General features: G+C 34.4%; 4 protein-coding genes across 4 annotated transcripts; all 4 read right to left on the bottom strand.

Moving 5' to 3' along the window:
* Window positions 1-2,474: 2,474 nt before the first annotated feature.
* Window positions 2,475-2,984, bottom strand: LOC132194026 (uncharacterized). Its single transcript, XM_059615057.1, has 3 exons — window positions 2,922-2,984; window positions 2,823-2,866; window positions 2,475-2,768 (listed from the first exon to the last, which is right to left on the bottom strand). Exons 1-3 carry the CDS (start codon window positions 2,974-2,976, stop codon window positions 2,475-2,477), a joined length of 393 nt encoding a protein of 130 aa, XP_059471040.1. The 5' UTR covers window positions 2,977-2,984.
* Window positions 2,985-3,288: 304 nt separating this feature from the next.
* On the bottom strand, window positions 3,289-3,808 carry LOC132193966 (uncharacterized). Its single transcript, XM_059614966.1, has 3 exons — window positions 3,682-3,808; window positions 3,587-3,627; window positions 3,289-3,529 (listed from the first exon to the last, which is right to left on the bottom strand). Exons 1-3 carry the CDS (start codon window positions 3,740-3,742, stop codon window positions 3,326-3,328), a joined length of 306 nt encoding a protein of 101 aa, XP_059470949.1. The 5' UTR covers window positions 3,743-3,808; the 3' UTR covers window positions 3,289-3,325.
* A 2,227-nt stretch (window positions 3,809-6,035) lies between these two features.
* On the bottom strand, window positions 6,036-8,531 carry LOC132193949 (uncharacterized). Its single transcript, XM_059614932.1, has 2 exons — window positions 8,397-8,531; window positions 6,036-6,371 (listed from the first exon to the last, which is right to left on the bottom strand). The coding sequence occupies exon 2, from the start codon at window positions 6,364-6,366 to the stop codon at window positions 6,055-6,057; it is 312 nt and encodes a 103-aa protein (XP_059470915.1). The 5' UTR covers window positions 6,367-6,371; window positions 8,397-8,531; the 3' UTR covers window positions 6,036-6,054.
* A 3,641-nt stretch (window positions 8,532-12,172) lies between these two features.
* Window positions 12,173-13,162, bottom strand: LOC132193879 (uncharacterized). The gene is made up of 5 exons (XM_059614817.1): window positions 13,032-13,162; window positions 12,786-12,909; window positions 12,628-12,725; window positions 12,425-12,572; window positions 12,173-12,334 (listed from the first exon to the last, which is right to left on the bottom strand). Exons 1-5 carry the CDS (start codon window positions 13,095-13,097, stop codon window positions 12,216-12,218), a joined length of 555 nt encoding a protein of 184 aa, XP_059470800.1. The 5' UTR covers window positions 13,098-13,162; the 3' UTR covers window positions 12,173-12,215.
* Window positions 13,163-13,986: the final 824 nt, after the last annotated feature.

The following is a 13,986-nucleotide window of genomic DNA, read 5'->3' as shown; positions in this document are numbered from 1 at the left end:
ATGTTTTCCTCTCGAGGAGGTGTCAGATTAAAATTCAAAAAGTCACTCTTGGAGACGATATAAGTGTGCGTGACAGCAAAGAGGAATGACCAACAGTTTAGGTCACGGGCTTGAAAGCGAGACGTGCACTTTATTTGCATCCCGACGGAGACAGCTTTGGAAGGGAGTGATTTAAAGCACATTGATGCAAAACATTTTTTTTTTAAATATGGGATTTTTATATTAGTTTATACTTATTTTAAATCAATTTTAAAATGCTAATATTCATAATATATGAAGTTTTCAATGAAATTTGTACTAAATCAGTAAAAATTTTAGTTCAAAGAAAAAATAGTATAGTAAAAAGACTTTGAAAAGGCTCAGAATAGTCAAGAAATACATGAGTTAGTTTCAAAATAGTAAAAAATATTCTACTTTTAGTGGAGAGTCAAATTTTTTTTTAATTGCAACAATAATTTAGAAAGATCCATTGTCAGAATAAAATTCAAAAGATTTTTTTCGCCAATCTTCATTCATCAATTTATTTTCATTATTTGATTATTTCAATTTAACTCGAATCTCAGTTTTTTTTATAAAATTTATATATTTTTACACAGAACAAGTTTTAATTTAAAATTTGACAATTCTACTACAAAAGCAAAGGAACGCTGTCCTATTTGCTCTAAAAATTTATTGATTAAAGCCTGAATTTGTCTTTTGCTCGGCATCAAAAGTTTATTTGAAAGGCGAATAAAAGCTTTTTGGAGCGATTCGATTTGCAATCAGCGTGGGTGAGCCGCGCAATCCCACTCTTGTGCGGTTTTGCACTGCAGAGAGGGCACGTGCAAAAAGTCACCTACCCTGCTCGAGACAGACGGCCGACGAGGGCCCATCACGTTTGACACAACCATTTGTCAGGTCGCAGCGCCCTGTCGCCGTTATTGATGCCCCTGTCGTCTCGGTCCGCACTCTCGCTGTACGCTCTGTACTTATTGTGCCTGTCAAATTATTCTCAAGGTTCATTTAAGCGCACAAGAACAAAAGTCAAAGCTGTTCAAATCTGCTCGAAAACTTTCATCTGCAAAGAAATTCAATTAAGATTTTATTTCAGTAAAACTGATAAATCAAATTTATAAGTATTAATTTTTTATTAATCAATCAAAGTTGCTTCATTTACGTTTCTTTGTAAAATTAAAATAAATAGTTACTTCATTTGTAAGTTTCATAATTAATTATTTTTCATATTTGTTATTCAACTAAAAAAAGGCCAAAAAAGTGTTTATACAATTACAATGGTTTGAACATGTCATTTTCAAACAAATATGGGAAAAATTTAAAAAATGAAAAGAAATTAATTTTTATAAATTAACATAGTTTTACGGGATTTTCTAATTAATGTGTTTCTTGAAATTACATTAGTCTTTCAATTAAAACGACCTAATTAACCAATTTTATATGAAATTTCAATCAGTTTTTTGTTTCATCTGATCTTTTTCCGATGGAAAAAATTCTCCTGGCCAATCTCGTGTCAGCCTCTGCTGTGTGTGGGAATAAATTATTCCGTGTGTTTTGATCTATCTTGTAATGAATGGGGGGTCATCTGGGAATATCGGAAGCATAAAGTGGCGCTCATTGTTTACAGCGCAGGCAGACATATCTCCTAAGTCACTCGTCACAACCTCTGCGCCGTGTCAGCCTGTCCGAATAATAGACTGACGACTGACAAACCGCCACTTGCTGCTGACATAATATTTTCAGAGGCCCCTGCATTTCATTTGTCCAGGCTCCGGAGGCTGTGCACTCGGAATCGATTATAAAAGCCACTGGAAAGGGAAATTTTTGCGATCTTTAAATATGAAGAGCAGAAAAAAAAATCAATTTTGGCATTATTTTTTTCTGACGGAATCATACAAAATTTGGAGAAACGCTTTTGATGAGTTGTGAAGTTTGTAAGCAGGTCTCTTTTTTGTTGGTGGAAAATTAACTTTTATCAACTAAGAGTTCTTTTTAACTGACGTGGCCTCATTTCAGCCAATTGCCCGTTGCTTCAATTATTGTACATTTTTAACCACAAATAATTGAACAATAAAAAGAATTGAATTGAAACTGTGGGTTTCTTTTTTTGCAATTGAGATAAAAAAGTTTCTCATCAGGAACAAAGAATCGCAATTCGTTGAAATTTTTTATAAAAGCAGTTAAAAAAGTTTGAAGAAATTGACACTCGAGGAGAAGATCATGAATCACGAGTTATCTATTCAACTTTTGTGATATTCAAAAATTTTAATTTTTCAAAGTAATATTTTTACTTTTTCAAATTTGACTTTTAAAAGTACAATCAAACTGTAAAAAAATTAATTGAAATGATATTAATTTGCCAATAAATGAAATTTATTATTATTTTTTTTAAATACTAAATTTTGTGAATATTTAAAAAATTATTCCTCACAGTTTTTTTTTTATTCGTGACAATTTCCAAAGGACAAAAAGGATTTCGATCAGATATGCATGAGCTGCATAAGTGCCATCTTGGTTTTCCTTGCGTAGGTGAACTTCCGCTTGGACACGCAGGACTTTTGCTTCTTTAAAATGCGCCTAGTGGAACGTTCCTCCCAAGTATTGCACTTTGGAGAACTGATCAAGTTGTTCCTGTTTTCCTCCGAAAAGTCGTTGGTGCATCTTACTTGCATTGCTTCCCGAGTATGGCTCCTGTTTCTGCCGGAAAAGCTACACTTTTCTTGGATTGGTCGAATGGCTTGGCTCGCTTGTTTTGCCAAGAAGTCGTTGTGACGCTGTAAAATTAATTTATTTTACATACAAATTTTCACTTCAATTTCACAAATTACCAGTTTGAAAACTCGGTACTGCCCATCAAAAGAATGCTTGGCCTCTTCATAATCAAGTTGTTATTAATTTACAAAGAGGAAAACTCTAAATGGGCGAACCTGTTTGCAGAGTCGCAAAAATGACGACGGAGGCGATGAAAACGAGAAACTTCATGCTGCGCCGCTATAAAAGAATTGCGGGGGCAATCAGGAAGACAACTCGCTTAAAGTGCCTGTTATCAATATCACGCATGGGAAGAAACGTGGCCCCCTTTTTAATAATTATCTATAGAATTTTCAAAAAGATATGAAAGTAAAAAAAATTAAATTCAAACATTAAAAGAGGAAAATATGATGCAGATTTTGAAAGACATTTTTTTATATAGATTCCGTGTCTAATTTTCTGAATTAATAATAATATTATTATGCATTTACTGTTTTTAATTATTTTAAATAAGATACACGTCTTCGTTTAATATTTATTGAAACATTTTTGTAATACATAAAAATTTGGAAATAATTCCTTATAATTCGTCTCTATATTCCTCATCCTCAAATCTATATTGCTCGTCCTCTTCAGTCGGTGGATCTGGGAACCCTTGGACCTCATCCACTGAGTACTTTTTCAGCAACTCTTTGGCAATCTCAATTCTATCCATTTTTCCTTTGCCTTTCATTTGCGATCTGGCCGAATCTAACAACGTTTGCAAGTCGTCCGGAGAGATTTTCTGTCAATTTTCAAATCAGAAATTACTTGATATCGGTAATTAAAATAGTTTCCTCACCATATTCCAAGGGTTTCCATCATCTCTCCTAATTTGTGCCTCTGTTAAAAGAGAATGTTGATAAAAAAATTAATTAATTCTGTATTTATAATTACCAGTGATTGAGATGAGTAAAGCTGCGGTTAAAAAAGAAGTCCAGAACACGAACGACCGCATTTTGAATGTTGTTGTTTTTCAGACTGGACAATATTCGTGTCACCAGAAGCGAGTTATCAGTTTTTTCCGCCTTTTTACTGACGTGGTCTCTTCTACATGCGCCACCTTTTAATTACTTTTGTTATCACTCTGCGTGTGTTTTATTTTTCGTTTCCTCCGAAAACCCTTTCCACTTATCAATATAATTGCGTTCCCTGAATTTCAAAGTTGACGGCGAAACCGCATTCAAAGACGTAAGCGAAGAGGCGGAGCGACAGCGTCTCTCTGTCTCTGCTGGAGAAAGAGCTTTAGAGATAATTCCAGCTGAAATTTATGACTGGATTAAAACAATTTAAACACGTTTTTGAATGAGCTCAAATTCAAATTTTATGTTAATTTGCATTTTTGCGCTGCTTCTTTTTGCTGTCTCGTCGTCGACGCGGCGGCGGAGGAAAGAAAATCTTCATACAATGGGACATGAAAAGCTCTTTCTTATTGTCTCAAAGAGAGGGTCTTGCACACACACACACACACACACATGTTACCCGCGCGCAACACAATAAAAAAAGGCAAGCAGGGTGCTGCTCATACTCCTTATTTATGCCAGATTTTCAGTCCGACCCCATATTTAGACCCGGCGAAATGAGTTTTCCTGTCCGGATTGAATAAAAAAACGCCAGAGTCGTTTGTTATGTTGGAAGAGAAGAGGTGCCAAATTTATGGAATTCCGGGATGCGATGCTCATTTGCATTTTATACAGCTTGCAAACAAAGGCAGAAAACTTTCATATATGTATATCCTCACCGACTTGAACCTAGGCAAACCAATCTCTTGTTGAAGGCTCACATTATTGCAGTTTGCAAATTTTTGTATAAAAAAAATTGGAAAAACTTTTGAGATTTACTTTTAACCCATTATAATTTTTTAAAGCTCCTTATTGCAATTTTTAATTAAGAAAAAGACAGCATAAATATTTGAATAGTTTTTAAACTTAATTTAATTCAAAAATGAAAATCCTTAAAAAGCCACACATAAAAATAAACTCTTCTTTTTTTTAATGCGTTAGAATTACAATGACACTATATCGATAAAAGAAGATGGTTTATTTCTAATTTAATTGTCATGAAAAATAAAGAAATTTCAATTTTGATTCATATTTTAACAGCAACAGTACAAACATAAAATAATTTGCCAAGGATTAAAAAGGAAATTCAATTTTCCTTTGAAATAAAATATATTTCCCAAAATTCTTTCCCTTTGCTAAAACTTGTGACGAAAACTCTGCCTGTGAAATTTATTACTCCACTTTCCTAGCTTTTGTTATTTGGCGAAAACTTTTCGCTGCGGAGGCAGAGGAGGTGGCGGCAGCAATTCGGAAGTGTTTTCCCTGCCGAGCGCTGACGTGACTTAAAATTTCGAGCAGGTTTAATCGTAAATATCCGGTTATTGTGGAGGCGCACAATAGCTGCAATATCTTACAATTTCAATGTAAAATATCGTCAGTTTGTGTCTATGCGGAACAAACAGAGAAAGGAGAGAGAGCAGCTTTGGCGCAGCTTGAGTGAAGCGCTTCAGTCTGCGTGAGGCCGCCGCAGAAAGGCCAATCTTTTTCGACTCGGGTGGTGTTTGTCTCATTTTCATAATTTCACCGTCTGTATTCGAGCTTGTGTCGTCGTCGTCAAGTAGAAGCGGGGAGAAGATAGTGACAAGCGCTTGCTCCCTTTTCCCTTTTCCTTCCTTTCTCTGCGCTCTCGGTCGGAGCGCCGCATGTGTATTCTTACACTAGATTAAAGTCGGATATTGTTACGAAATTAACTCAATAAAGGAGCCGCCCGCCGATATTGTGCTCAGCGCGCCCTCCCTGCTTGTTTTCCGCTGCGGAAAACGCTCTTTCACTTTGTGCTCTTTTTTCCTTGTCCCTTTGACGTGCTGCTTTTGTTTAGAGCTTCAAATAAAAAAGGAAGGTTCTTCTCTCGATTTAAGTGGCTCTGAATGAAGTACAAAACGGCGGAAATATAGCATTTTGTGTTTCTAAACCTTCTCATCAATAGGAAGTTCTCCGAAAGATTTATTTTTTACTGCAAAAATGAATAACTGCGTTATAAGAATAATTAGAAATGGCAAAATAGTTCCATTAAAACTAAAAAAATTAATTCAAGAAGCCGATATATAAAATTTTAGAAAGAAAAATTGTATCCTTTTTATGTAAGAAAAGATAAATCAAAATTAATTCTTTTTTTTATGGTATATTTTATTTGATTTTCTTTTAAATTTTATTTTTTATATTTTGAATTTTTTACTGTTTTATTTTTATTTGATACATATTACAAATTTTATTCCACTGCGTCATCCTCGTCAGCCTGGGCGTTTGGCTGGCCTTTGCCGCGACCCTTTTCCGAGTCGGCCTTTTCCATCATCTCATCCAGCAATTGCTGCATCTTCTGCTGCGCCTCCCTGGCGCAAGTGACACCCAGCATTTGGTAGCACGTGTGCAGCAACTCCATGTCCTGGCTCTGGTACACGATCCGAGCCAAAGCCCGGCTGATGCCTTCACTGACCAACTTGTTGTCCACCGCCCGTCTTGGTCGTTTCGCCTTCGACGAGTTCGTCTGGCTCTGGCTGGTGTCCTCTCGCTGACGATCCATTTCTTCTGCCTGATTTTATTTCACTATGTGACGTTAATTTATTTGTTAAAGTGAATTAAATAAAATAATTTAATTATAATTTATGATTCAATTTAAGATGATTTTAAAAGAAAATAAATAATTATTTAATGATTTATTAATAAAAATAAAAATTTATTAATATATAAATTAAAACAAATATTTATACAATAAATACTTTTAAAAGAAATATTAATTTTATTTTAAATAGTGTTTAAATAAAATAAGCTATAAATTTTTTAAACAAAGTTTTAAAATTTAATATATAGAATTTAAAATTTAAATTGATGGTTTTAAATTTGAAAAATACTATCAAAAATACAATAATTACAAATGGGTGAAATTTATACTAAGAAATTAAAATTTATTGATTAAGGACTCCAAATCAAGCCTTTACAGCGATGATGCGGTTAAATTTGCAAAAGGTTATCAAATTATTGATAGAATTTTCTGCTATTGTTGTAAGCATTTGATTTGATTATGTCCTAAAGAAGTCTTTAAATACCTCTAAACAATACCAACTTTGAATTTTACATTCCATTCAATTTTTAAATTTTGTCAAATTAACCAAAATAATTAATGTTTTGAATAAAAACGCTCAAATTCTCCAAGCAATTTATTATAAGCTACAAAATTTAAAACGTGATGACAAATGAAGCCATAGCACGTCATTAAAAGTGCAAATTACAGGGCACCGGCGTGAATTCCCTTTTTTCAAGAGCATCATCTTGGCGAGGCAGGTCATTAAATTATTGCAGCATAATCGTAATAAAGCAATAAAAATTGCCCAGCGTCGAAAGCATTTTAATTTCGAGCAGCGACGGAAACTAATTTCCCATCAGAGCGAGAATGAGCAGCGCATTGGCAATAAAAAATAAATGAACAAATCAGTGGGAATGATCTATCTGCGCTCGGCTTTATTAGGTGAGTGAACGGACGCTTCAAACCCCTGCTCCGAAAAATTATGATCCACTAATTACAGAGTGCGTCGGTCATAAAACAACAGCGCGCTCTCCTCGTCAGCCGGCGGCCAGTGAAACCAAATATATTTAAACAAAAAAATATATAATAAATTTATTATTACACGCGCGGGGCGCGTATTTCACTGATGTTCGTATTGTAATTTTATTATTTATCACTTCTATTGTTAACGAAGCAAGCACCGCCATAAATTTACAAAACAGCACGTCTCTCCATGAATCAAACACAAATCATTCCGGCTCTTTCTTCTCAGCGCCCGCACCGTAATTCATACACACAGAACGGCGCAATCGATATGAATTATTCGGGATTTATGCTCACTTCGAACAGCCCTTTCCGTTGAAATCAACGCCCCTGAGTTGGCCACTCTCTAAAAATTGATGAATTTTCGGACCATTTAATTATAACTTTATCCTGTTTTCTTCGATTAATAATATTTCATTTTAATAAAATTGAATTGTTGGTTTTTCTTTAATTATTAGAACGCAGGCTGAGTAAAATTTCAAATAAGATCTAAATTTGGAAAAATTCAAAATAATGGAAATGAATCAAAATTCAGTTCTCAAATATTTGGAGAAAAAAAATTGTACATTTTAAACCCCTTAATATAATCTGATCTCAAAAATGCATGCAATTATAATTATAAATTTAAAACTGCAAAAAGATTTTGCAATTTAAAAAAATTTAATAAGCTTTGACATCATTGAATGCAGAATAATTTAAAAAATATTACATAAAATGGTTTAAAATAGTTTCAAAATTTTGCCAATTTTTTTTGAGGAAGTTAATCAAATAAAAATTTAAAATTAAGATTTAAATTATTGAAATAAGATTTTTGCCACTTAATTCAGCTTGAGCTTTAGGATTGTTCCTTGATGGAGAAATTTCAGACTAAATTAAATTAATTTTAACCTTCTTTTAATCGAAAGTAAACCAATTCTTCATCTATAAATCCACAAATTTTCAATGTTTTTTTTATAATTTGGGATTTTTCTGAAGCTCTTTTTTCATAATTGATTTATTAAACGCACCTGTGCTTTTGGAAGAAATCTTAAGAATGAAATCATCAACTGCTTCGTTTCATTAGACGCAGCCGTGTCTTTCCATCCAGCTGGGAAAAACGAGATATCCTTTCTTTCTTTCTTTCTCTTTCTTTCTTGGCTCACAAACCCATTTGCACTCGGAGCTTTTGTACGCGTTTTTCTCCTCGGCACACGATCGGACTAATTTAATCAAGCGGCATTATCTCGCACGTCAAACTCTCTTATCGTGAGGGCCGCGCAGATGTAAAAGATGATTTTTCAATCAGCAAATCCATTTTCAGGGGACTTTTGAATTGGCACCAGAGAGAGATCTGGCCGGGCTGTTTTTTGATTAGAGAGACTCGCTCGCTCGCTCGCTTGCCACCTACAGACGGAATGCATTCAATTTTCTCTCTCTCTCATCTCGAGTGCTCCCAGAGTCACCCTTTTTAAATTAATAATTCGCCGCGCGCTGCCTGATTGAGATTTGAATTATTTAGCAGCGCGGACTTGACTGCAGTGTCTTCTGTAACCAAATTAAGCAAGGTAAATTCATTTTGTGCGGTTTTTTGTTGCGAATCGGGCAGAAGAAACCTTTCTTAAATTGTTTTTTCCGCATACAGAAAGGCAGCTTTAAAGCAGTTGCCTGAATTTTGAAAAGGTATGCAATAGGCGTAGCAGTCGTGTCACGCCGGTTGCCTAACTGATCCGGTTTAAAGTACTTTTTAATTTGCTACACAATCCTAAATAAAATCATCCTTTGTAAATAAATATCCTTCGTTCCTTAAAAAAAAATTGAATTAAAAGTATTTGCCAATTTATAAAATAAATTATTAAGTTTTTTATCAAAATTATTTTATAATTGATCTACAAGTTTTCATAATTATTGAAGAAATAAACAATTACTTTTATAACTATTTAATTTATTAATAATTTTCATCTTACCCTTGGTAACTTGGTTATATATTTATTTCTTAGGAATTTTTTTAAATTTCTCTAGTGATGGAACAAATTTGATTTCAATTAGAAAGAGTGACGAAATTTCCTCACCAAAAGTTAGCCTTGGCTCGGCCCAATGCGGACCAACCCCTTTGGCTTTCGACGGTGGTGCTGCGTCTCTCTCGCTCTCTCTTCTCGGGGTGGAAATTAAATTTGCAGGGTGGACAAATCCTGGAGAGCAGTCAGTCAGCAGTCAGTCGGTGGCTCGTCTTGTTGAAGAGGGTTCTGATTGGATTTGCTGCAGACTTGCGGCGGAATCAGCTAATTAACTTTCACCTCCAACCCCGCCGGATGCCTCTTATTCATTCATTCCATCACTCTCCAGGGGCGGAGGCAGAACCGCCTGCTTTTGTTCCACGCGGCGTCTCATCTCGTTTTCTCCTCGGCACGCCGCAAATTTAAAATCGGGCCGTCAACTGACAAAAGACAGAAGTGAAGCAAGAGCAAGTCTGTCCTGTGTTTAAATTACAGGCGGCGGTGATGGAGAAATTATAAAAATCATGGAAGAATTCAAAAGTATTCTTCTGGCTCTAGATCAAAAATAAATTAGAAATAAATGTATTAAATTAATAAATAAGTTGCATATTCAAAAAATGATTTCAATTAAGAATATTTTTCAATGAAATATTTTTCAGTTTTCCAAATTATTTTGTGATATGAAATGTAGAAGAAACTTTGATATTGTCGAGTACTTTTTTTCCGGTTCATTCGGAGATGAACGAACAATCTAATTAAGACGAATGAGAATTCACGCACTTTTGGCACTCTTGTCGGCCCTTTCTAATGTGATAGAGGACGTTGTTTATGCGGCTAATTGGGTCAGTGGGCGAGCGTGGCCTCCGCAAATGACGAATGGCGTCGCCCAGAGGGCACCTCCTTGCACTTTTATTCCGCGGCTTGGACGCGAGCTGTCGCGCGCTTGAGTGATATATTCGTGGCAGCTGCGAAATTCCTGTCGGCCGACGACCAACTTTAATTTATTCCGCCTCGAGCGAGAAAAGAAAGTGCGCCCCGAGATGTACCAAGGAGATCTGCAATTTTAAATTTTATTAAATTCTCTGTTCAAATTTTGAAGCATTTTTCATCAAATGCGATCTTATTTGTTAATTAAAGACGTTTTTGAATGGTTTATAAAACTAATATTATAAGATTATTGAGTTTTTATTTTACAATTTACGTTTCCATTGGAATATCCTCAGGAGTTTTCAATTGCAATTTAATTGAAAATATTTATTATGACAATTTATTTATTATTTTATTTGAAAATTCTTCCAACAATATTTTGCTTTTGAAAGTAAAATGATTAAATTTTAATAACTTGTGGAATTAAAGATTATTTAAAGTATTCTCAGGTTTTTCACCTTTTGTGAAACTCCTCCCTTTTGATAATTAGAAAAAACAGTGCAGTGCCATTTATACAGTGCGGCTGGCTTTTCTTTTGACGACGATCTCGTCGGATTAGCCGCTGCAGAAAGTGCGCTCTTAACTCCTGGTCAAACAACGCACTGTATTCAAGTGATGATAATTATTGTGACTGCAAATGGAGGAACACAAAGGCTGGACGTCGGCCGGCCTAAGCCTGACACGTCCGTGTCTTTTGCCAGCAGCTTTATAATTACAAAAGAGGCGAGTTAAGGCCGAGCGTCGTCGAGAGAGCTCTTTTAATATTTGATGAGCGCCTCTTACCGCCCCAGACTTATTGCTAATTACACGCGACACACACCAGAGAGATCGCAATTTATGCGAGAAATTAGCCACGCACTCGGTCCTAAGTAGGCAACACTGCAGGTTCGCCATCGACCCGCATTAATTGCCGATTTATGGTAATTGTTCCCGGCGCTTAGCAAAAGAGACGGAAAAAAGAAAATGACCGGGGGCCCCTGAGGTTTACGGTGTTGACCGGGTAATTAAATCAAGTTTGAAATCAGCTGAAAAGACAAAAGTCTCTTCAAGAATCATATTTTCTTAATGAGATTTCATCAACGCATTTCAAAGAGTGTAATAATATACTTTAGTTATTCAATTAAACTAACTACAGGATAAAATAAAATTTTGTAGATTTGAATTCTTAGAAAACTTGTAACTGTAAAAAAAAATACATATGTTGATAGCGAAGCATTTGATTGTTCCATTTTATTACCACCAATAATTGTTTGTTGAAAATGAAAAGCGAGAAATGCTTCTATTGAAATTTCAAAAGAACAAGGAATTGTTTAAAATTGGAAATTGTTTGATTATTATTAATTGGGCTTAAAACTACAATAAAGTAAATGAAGTTGTGCTCACATTGATGAGTAGAAATATTGAGAAATATTATCAGAAAGAAAAATATAAAGACAATATTTAAATTTTTATTTTGAGCGCTTAAAATTGACAATAATTCTTATAATTTATTCTAAAAATGAACCATTCTAAGCAACTATAAGTCATAAAAAGTATTTTTAATACATAATTTTGGGTATCAATTTAAGATTGATCGACAGTTCTCAAAATTTTCCAATTTATTTAATTTTTTATGAAGTTCAACATTATTTCAGTTCTTTTGCAGAAAAAAGTGACTTCATAGGCTTTCAATAACAGAAAATTGCAATAAAAAGTTTTAATGTGTGAAAATAATTTTTATATTATTGGTGTAAAATTATTTTATTATTGAATGCAAAGTTAAACGCATCTGGTAATTTATTGAAAAAACCTTGCTCAAAACGTGATCTTAATTATCTGAGAATTCTGAAAACATCGCAAATTTTAAAAATTTAGCAAGTAATTTAAAATAAAACTCGGTCTTGTCCATAAAAATCGTCATATATGTAAATCGATCTAGCAAATTATTTAGATTTGGCATTTCTTCTCCTCGATAGGCGCATCGTAGTCATTTGCGTCGACAATTGTCTCCTTCTTCAGGCACTTGCAAGTTGACACGTAGATGTGCATCCGTATTACAAGTGTAACTAAACATAACAAAATTTAATTCAGCTGATGATTTATTTATTCATTATTAATTGATTGGAAATTTAAATTTTTTCACATTTTCTACTTACGCAGTATTGAAATGAAAAAGGCAGTCATCAAAATGGTCAGTTCCCAATTAGTTCCCATCCGTCCTTTGGAACTCAGCGTCACGTAGAGGAAAAGTGAAATCGTCGCACAACACTCGATTATCTTCGGCCACAGCATCCAACCTTTTTGCTGAGTTAAAAATAAAAAAATAAATATAAATGAACCATTTTTTATTATAAAATACTTTGATGGCTCCAATCCAAGCCAGGAAACTTGTAGAAATTCCAACTGCGCTGATCATGTTCATGTAGAAGATAATCGGAACTTGGTCACAAAAGTTCTCTGGAATTTTAAGACACATTTTAATTTTTCATAAGAAGTTGGAATTTATTTTATCATTACGAAAATTAGGTCTGAGGCACTCTGAGATGCGAGTGACACCCCAAAAATCTACTTCCTGGGGTTTTTCTGCCAGTAGAATGATGATCACCATGCCTACCAATTGATACATAAAAACCAAAGCAACCTGCAAAAAATCATAAATTAATAACGAAAAATAAGAATAAACTCTAGTGTGTTAACTTTCAAAAATAATTAGAGTGAGAAATCCATTTTTGGAGATGAAAATTATGAAGTTTTTTCACTCACAATTTCGACCACGGACAGCGCCATTGTCAGGTGAATATAGACATTTTTCTTCTCCTCCCTGTCCATGATTTGGCTTTTGAGTCAAACGGTGGTGCAGAAGAAACTAAAGCTACTGTTATGGGAGTGACGAATGTTTTAAAGTAAGGACTTTTTGCGGTCGAGAATTATCAGCAAGCACCGCACAGCTTCCGTTTGATATTTGATAAGAAAAAGTATTATAAAGGAAAACGTTTTGTTATTTAAAGAATTACTAAAATTAAGCTTGCAAAATTCTTCTGCAAACAGAAAACCCCAGATTTTTGTTCCATATTAAATTATTTTTTTATTTTTATTCAACAATTTCAAGAGAGAAAATATAAAATAAATAGAAATAAATGGATAATTTTTTTGAAGATTGAATTTTTTTATATCGTTCGTAGGTGAATTTTCCACGAGTTTTGTTGCGCCACTGAGATTTAGTTGGCGAGTATTCCACACTCGCATAGCCGGTCAGTGGCGATAAAGCATTCTCAAGAAGCGTTCGTGTCTGACAGCAGTTCATCAGCAGCCGAGTTGCGGGTCAAAAATCACGCAAATCACTGCGCAAAACTTGCCTCGGCCATAAATAATCGCGCTACAACAAATCGACCGTTCGATGGAATTAATTACGTACCATTGAATAACAAAAAAAAAGTGCTTCACAGATACGCAGGCTGTCGTCATTTAAACGGCGATTTATAAATTCAAGACCTTATTTTAAGAACAGACAACGTTTTTATTTCACAGCCCTGAATTATATGAAATACTCGACGTTTGTACAAAAATCACTCTAAAGTCTCGCGTTTTGATTTTAGGCAATTTCAGGTTATACCAAATTTATATTAAATGTAAATAAATGTTAATATTTTTCTGCAAATTGATGATGGTTTCATGTGATAAAGTCATTTTATCACTAACTTTGAATCGGCATGACAAC

The sequence above is a fragment of the Neocloeon triangulifer genome, unplaced genomic scaffold (genome assembly GCF_031216515.1).
Source record: "Neocloeon triangulifer isolate White Clay Creek 2 clone unplaced genomic scaffold, ASM3121651v1 ptg000005l, whole genome shotgun sequence".
In the NCBI taxonomy this organism is placed as follows: Eukaryota; Metazoa; Arthropoda; class Insecta; order Ephemeroptera; family Baetidae; genus Neocloeon; species Neocloeon triangulifer.
Note: the sequence above shows the minus strand (reverse complement) of the source record. Positions and strands in the feature narration are given on the sequence as shown.

Bases quoted from the DNA above. Each gene is read 5' to 3' on its own strand.
- LOC132193966 (XM_059614966.1), bottom strand. From the start codon at position 3,742: ATGCGGTCGTTCGTGTTCTGGACTTCTTTTTTAACCGCAGCTTTACTC. The intron at 3,628-3,681 runs GTAATTATAAAT...CTCTTTTAACAG, and splicing joins TTTACTCATCTCAATCACTG to AGGCACAAATTAGGAGAGAT. The intron at 3,530-3,586 runs GTGAGGAAACTA...GAAAATTGACAG, and splicing joins ATGGAAACCCTTGGAATATG to AAAATCTCTCCGGACGACTT.
- LOC132193949 (XM_059614932.1), bottom strand. From the start codon at position 6,366: ATGGATCGTCAGCGAGAGGACACCAGCCAGAGCCAGACGAACTCGTCG.
- LOC132193879 (XM_059614817.1), bottom strand. From the start codon at position 13,097: ATGGACAGGGAGGAGAAGAAAAATGTCTATATTCACCTGACAATGGCG. The intron at 12,910-13,031 runs GTGAGTGAAAAA...GATTTTTTGCAG, and splicing joins CGCTGTCCGTGGTCGAAATT to GTTGCTTTGGTTTTTATGTA. The intron at 12,573-12,627 runs GTATTTTATAAT...TTTTTAACTCAG, and splicing joins CTTGGATTGGAGCCATCAAA to CAAAAAGGTTGGATGCTGTG.
- LOC132194026 (XM_059615057.1), bottom strand. From the start codon at position 2,976: ATGAAGTTTCTCGTTTTCATCGCCTCCGTCGTCATTTTTGCGACTCTG. The intron at 2,867-2,921 runs GTTCGCCCATTT...TTGATTATGAAG, and splicing joins TTTTGCGACTCTGCAAACAG to AGGCCAAGCATTCTTTTGAT. The intron at 2,769-2,822 runs GTAATTTGTGAA...TTAATTTTACAG, and splicing joins AGTACCGAGTTTTCAAACTG to CGTCACAACGACTTCTTGGC.